General features: G+C 45.8%; 1 protein-coding gene across 2 annotated transcripts in view; it reads right to left on the reverse strand.

Annotated features, from left to right (window-relative positions):
- LOC146205696 (E3 ubiquitin-protein ligase RNF31-like) overlaps positions 1 to 771 on the reverse strand; it is a 31,451-nt gene extending 30,680 nt beyond the window's left edge. For both annotated transcript variants that reach the window (XM_084590356.1, XM_084590355.1), the window contains exons 1-2: positions 668 to 771; positions 357 to 563 (exon numbers count right to left, since the gene is read on the reverse strand). In XM_084590356.1, the coding sequence (XP_084446482.1) occupies positions 357 to 563; positions 668 to 685 (225 nt within the window). In that variant the 5' untranslated portion in view covers positions 686 to 771. The remainder of the gene's footprint in view (positions 1 to 356; positions 564 to 667) is intronic.
- Between the last annotated feature and the right edge of the window lie 3,369 nt (positions 772 to 4,140).

The following is a 4,140-nucleotide window of genomic DNA, read 5'->3' on the forward strand; positions in this document are numbered from 1 at the left end:
CTACCGCTCATGGGCGGGGCGTTCAAGCTGATTGGTTCCGATGCGCCAGGTCAATGTGCCGACATCAAGTATGTGGCGCCATCTATCGGCATCAAAGTGATCTGGGCATGCGCAATGAAACGCGCGGTGGTGGTCCACGGTAGCGGATCGCGGATCACGATGTGCTAAATCTCTCTACTATAACGACGCGAAAACAAAGGAGTAGGCGCTTAACAGCTGTCTCGGTAAAAAAAGAGACTGAATAGCGTAGAGGAACCCTCCCATGCATGATTACGCAGCCTTCCGCATTGTAACGATGTAAACAAAGAAACGTGCATTCTTGCACTAGATACCTAAAATAAGATAAGTATACTCACTGGTTCTGGAAACATGGCTGCGCACACAATGCATTCTTCGAAGTGCACACTACTCAGGAATCTCAGCGCGCAAGCAATGGACTTCTCTGCTCTTGCAGCAAACAAGGCCTCGTCCACGCCAGAGCCCATTTTCATCAGCAGAGCTGCCATGATTCCTTCGTCGACGTTACGCACTTGCTCGTTGCAAACGAACTCTCGAGCCTCTTCCTGAAAAAGTTTTCTGTTCAAACTTTTTCCCTGCCAACCCAAGTTTTGGGCCTTACGCTGCCTCCGAAATGGCGCAAAAAAAAATATATATATATATATCTCACCATAATCAATCCAGCCATTTTCTGAAGCTGTCCCTAAAGGAGAAAAAAAGAAACGCCGATAAAGTAAGTAAAACTCGTGTCGAGTACATGCTGCTGGCACGCAGCATAACACGTGTGGGCCGTATCCTCAAGTTTCCTTTTCAATCGCCGCAGCCTTTTTCCCTGCTTGCTAACCTACCAGTCGCGCTGCATGTCCTTGAAGTGGTTTTTTGACATTTGGACGATATGGGACGATTCGAATGCACAAAGTTTGCAGACAAAGCATGCGAGCTGATTTTGCGCTAGCTCTTAAATAACGACGTATCACATATTAAAAGTTAAGTAGTCTCCTCAGTGCACCGGATTATTGCAGAAAAACTTGCAATGATGTCAGTGTTGCCGAGTTTTTAGATTTCCCGTTGCTTCGCCCAGATGCTTTCGTGCGTCGCCCGACGCTGCCAAACAACTCCGCATGAGGTCTACTGTCGGTGGTGTTGGTTTCTACCCTTCAAGCAACCGTTTCTTCGCTTGAAATGTAGCGCAACTTTTCATGACGTCATTGTTGCGGCTCCAGCTCGGTGGGGTGCACTGTGGAGAAGTCTGCATGCCTATGCCATTTTATGTAATACCCCTTAAATGGGGCCTTTGAGGTATCAATAAATAAATAAAAAAAATTGGTGATTGCATCGGTAATTTTAATGTTAGCACAAAAAGACTTCGCATTCTTCACCGCCACGTTTCACAGATTTGTCCCCTTTATGCTTGTCCAAACCTGAAGCTTCTTCCGCTGTCACACAGAAAGCACAAAAAAAAAAAACGACAAAGGCCGAGGTGAGGACAGGACAAGCGCTCATCTCGCCCTTTGTGGTTTTTTTTTTGTTTTGTTTTTGCTTTTTGGCGCTTCGCTTTCTTTGTGACGATGAGCCCATTTTCCTTTCTTCCGCTGCCCTTTAATAAATTACTGCCTTCATCCAATTTCAAAACTGCCGTCTTCATCAGCTTTCATCTATGCGCGGTACAGTCGAAACGCAAGAACACGCTGCCCTTTGCTAGCGTCAGTACAAGTTCGAACACGTGTCCGGTTTGACGCCCACCCTTGACGGAACTGGTCAAATGCGTTTAATGAAGAATATAATAAGCAACCAACCACTCCGCTTACTAAACTGGCGGCCTCTCACGCCCTGGCTCTAAGACGTTTTCATGACCATGGAAAAACCGGTTTGTTTGGGTTGTGAGGGCGATAATCCTAGGCTCTCCCCTGTGCTACGAGCCCAGCCTGGTCTACAATATGGCAGTGCCCTTCGACCACTTTTTGAAAAGCTTTATAGTAGGATAAAAAAAGAAACTGGAGGGGATCAACCAAATGTCGAGCAATAGCTGTATTGATATATAAGACACAATGCTGGTTTAAATGTTAATTTTGATTTATTTCACGCTGAAACGATTGCGAACACAGCCTTGCGGTATACTTCAGTAAACTGCCACGGTTTCTCGTATCGCCGTCGTCAGCCGTGCCCATCAAAGTAGTAAACTTGTAAACAGGTATCATCATCATCACCACCATCAGCCCGACTATACCCACTGCAGGGCGAAGCCCTCTCCCATATTTCTCCATTTAACCCGGTACTGTGCTAGCTGCATCCACTTGACCCCAGCGAACTTATTTACCTCATCCGCCCACATAAGTTTCTGCCGCCCCCTGCTACACTTTCCTTCCCTTGGAATCCAGTTTGTTACTCTAAGCGACCATCGGTTATATCCTCTCTTCGCACTACATGTCCTGCCCATGCCCATTTCTGAAATGCGCAGTGTCACACATCCATGAACACCTGACCCGCGCCGAAAGAGAAGGAAGGAGGAAGTGAAAGAAGAGAAGGAAGGAGGAAGTGAAAGAAAAAAAAGAAGGCGCTACCATAGAGGAGGGCTCTGGAATAATTTCGACCACCTGGGATCTTTAACCGGCACTGGCATCACATCATCAGCACCCGTGTTCGAACCCGACCGTGGCGGCCGCGTTTCAATGAAGAAACGCAAAGGCGTCCGTGTGCTGTGCGATGTCAGTGCACGTTAAAGATTCCCAGGTGGTCAAAATTATTCAACATCGCTCCACTACGGCACCTCTTTTTCTTAACTTTTTACACTCTCGCTTTCCACCCTTCCCTTACGGCGCGGTTCAGGTATCCGCCCAGAAATGCGACAGATACTGCGCCTTTCCAATAGACCAAGCTATCCAATTACGCGCGTGACAAACCCTTGTGGTCCTTTAGACGTAAAATTTAGGAGCCAGATGTAAAGTAAGTAGTAAGTGGTTTCATTGAATAAAATAAAATAATAATAAATGAAGGAAAAGATTTTTACCTGCCCCGGTATTTGCTATCGAAATGAACTGAAGCACCTGAACTGGGGCGGCGGAAATAAAGGGATAGCAAGGTAGGAGAAATCAAAGAAGTGAGCGACAGGGAGAAGGACTATAATACAATAATGTACATTCCACACAGTGAGCCAGATGTCATACACTGAAATTCGTCGGAGGGAGGTCATGATAGGAATATAGCTATCGCTGTAAAATAGTTCGTAACGACGGGCTACTGTTCACGGCGTTCTGCACTTTTCCTCTCACCGGTTACAGTATAGTAAATGAACTCAAAATTGTAGTATTTTACTGTATCGGACAAACTAGAGGTATCGAAATTCTTGAGCTTATTACTGTATCTGATGGTTAGGTTCTCCTTTAGCTGAAAAGAAAAGGGTCAACAGGCGACTACTTTTTGTCACGGAGGAATTCCGTGCGGACGGTCCCTACAGGCTTGAGTTGTATCCTACTATAGATGGCGTAGTTGTGCAGGCAGGGTACATCCAATGCCTGGCGCTTGCGTTGATGTGCTTCATTGCACAAATAGGGTACCTGAAGTCCCTGCGCTCACGAAATCGTAGCTCATGACTTGCTAACGCATTTCCCTCCGCATGAATATTATTGACCACCAGTGATTTTTCTCTCCTGAACCGTAACGTAAATTATGCTCAAGCACGTTAACCTCGACACTTGGCCGCGCACCGTTCATCGATTTCTTCCCACGAAATAAAGACACCAGTGGAACTGTGCACAACTGCTTGCTGTTGAAGAAAAAAGGAGACCAAAAAAATTTTGAATATATTTTTTTTTTCGTAGGAACAGTGCGCAAGACTGTACTGTACAATAATCACGACACGTAATTTGCCTGCCCCAGGTAATATTTCTCGTACATTTCCGCATTCGGTTTGAGCAGCTGATGTCATAGGGGTGTTTTCGTTACGTGAGACGTGAAGAAGTGCGATATAATCACTCTTCTTGCTTTTTTTTTTTCCTTCTGGGCAGGCTTGCAGAAGAATTGGTGCGAATTAAAATAAACAATGCAGCTGCCATACTGCGTGGAGTGTTTTGTGCGCCTCACGTAACCTAAACGCGTCAACGACATTACCGCAATCGTTCATGTTCAAATCTAAACCAAAACTGT

Source organism: Amblyomma maculatum, chromosome 1, assembly GCF_055883805.1.
Source record: "Amblyomma maculatum isolate TAMU_Amacu chromosome 1, ASM5588380v1, whole genome shotgun sequence".
NCBI classification, from domain to species: domain Eukaryota; kingdom Metazoa; phylum Arthropoda; class Arachnida; order Ixodida; family Ixodidae; genus Amblyomma; species Amblyomma maculatum.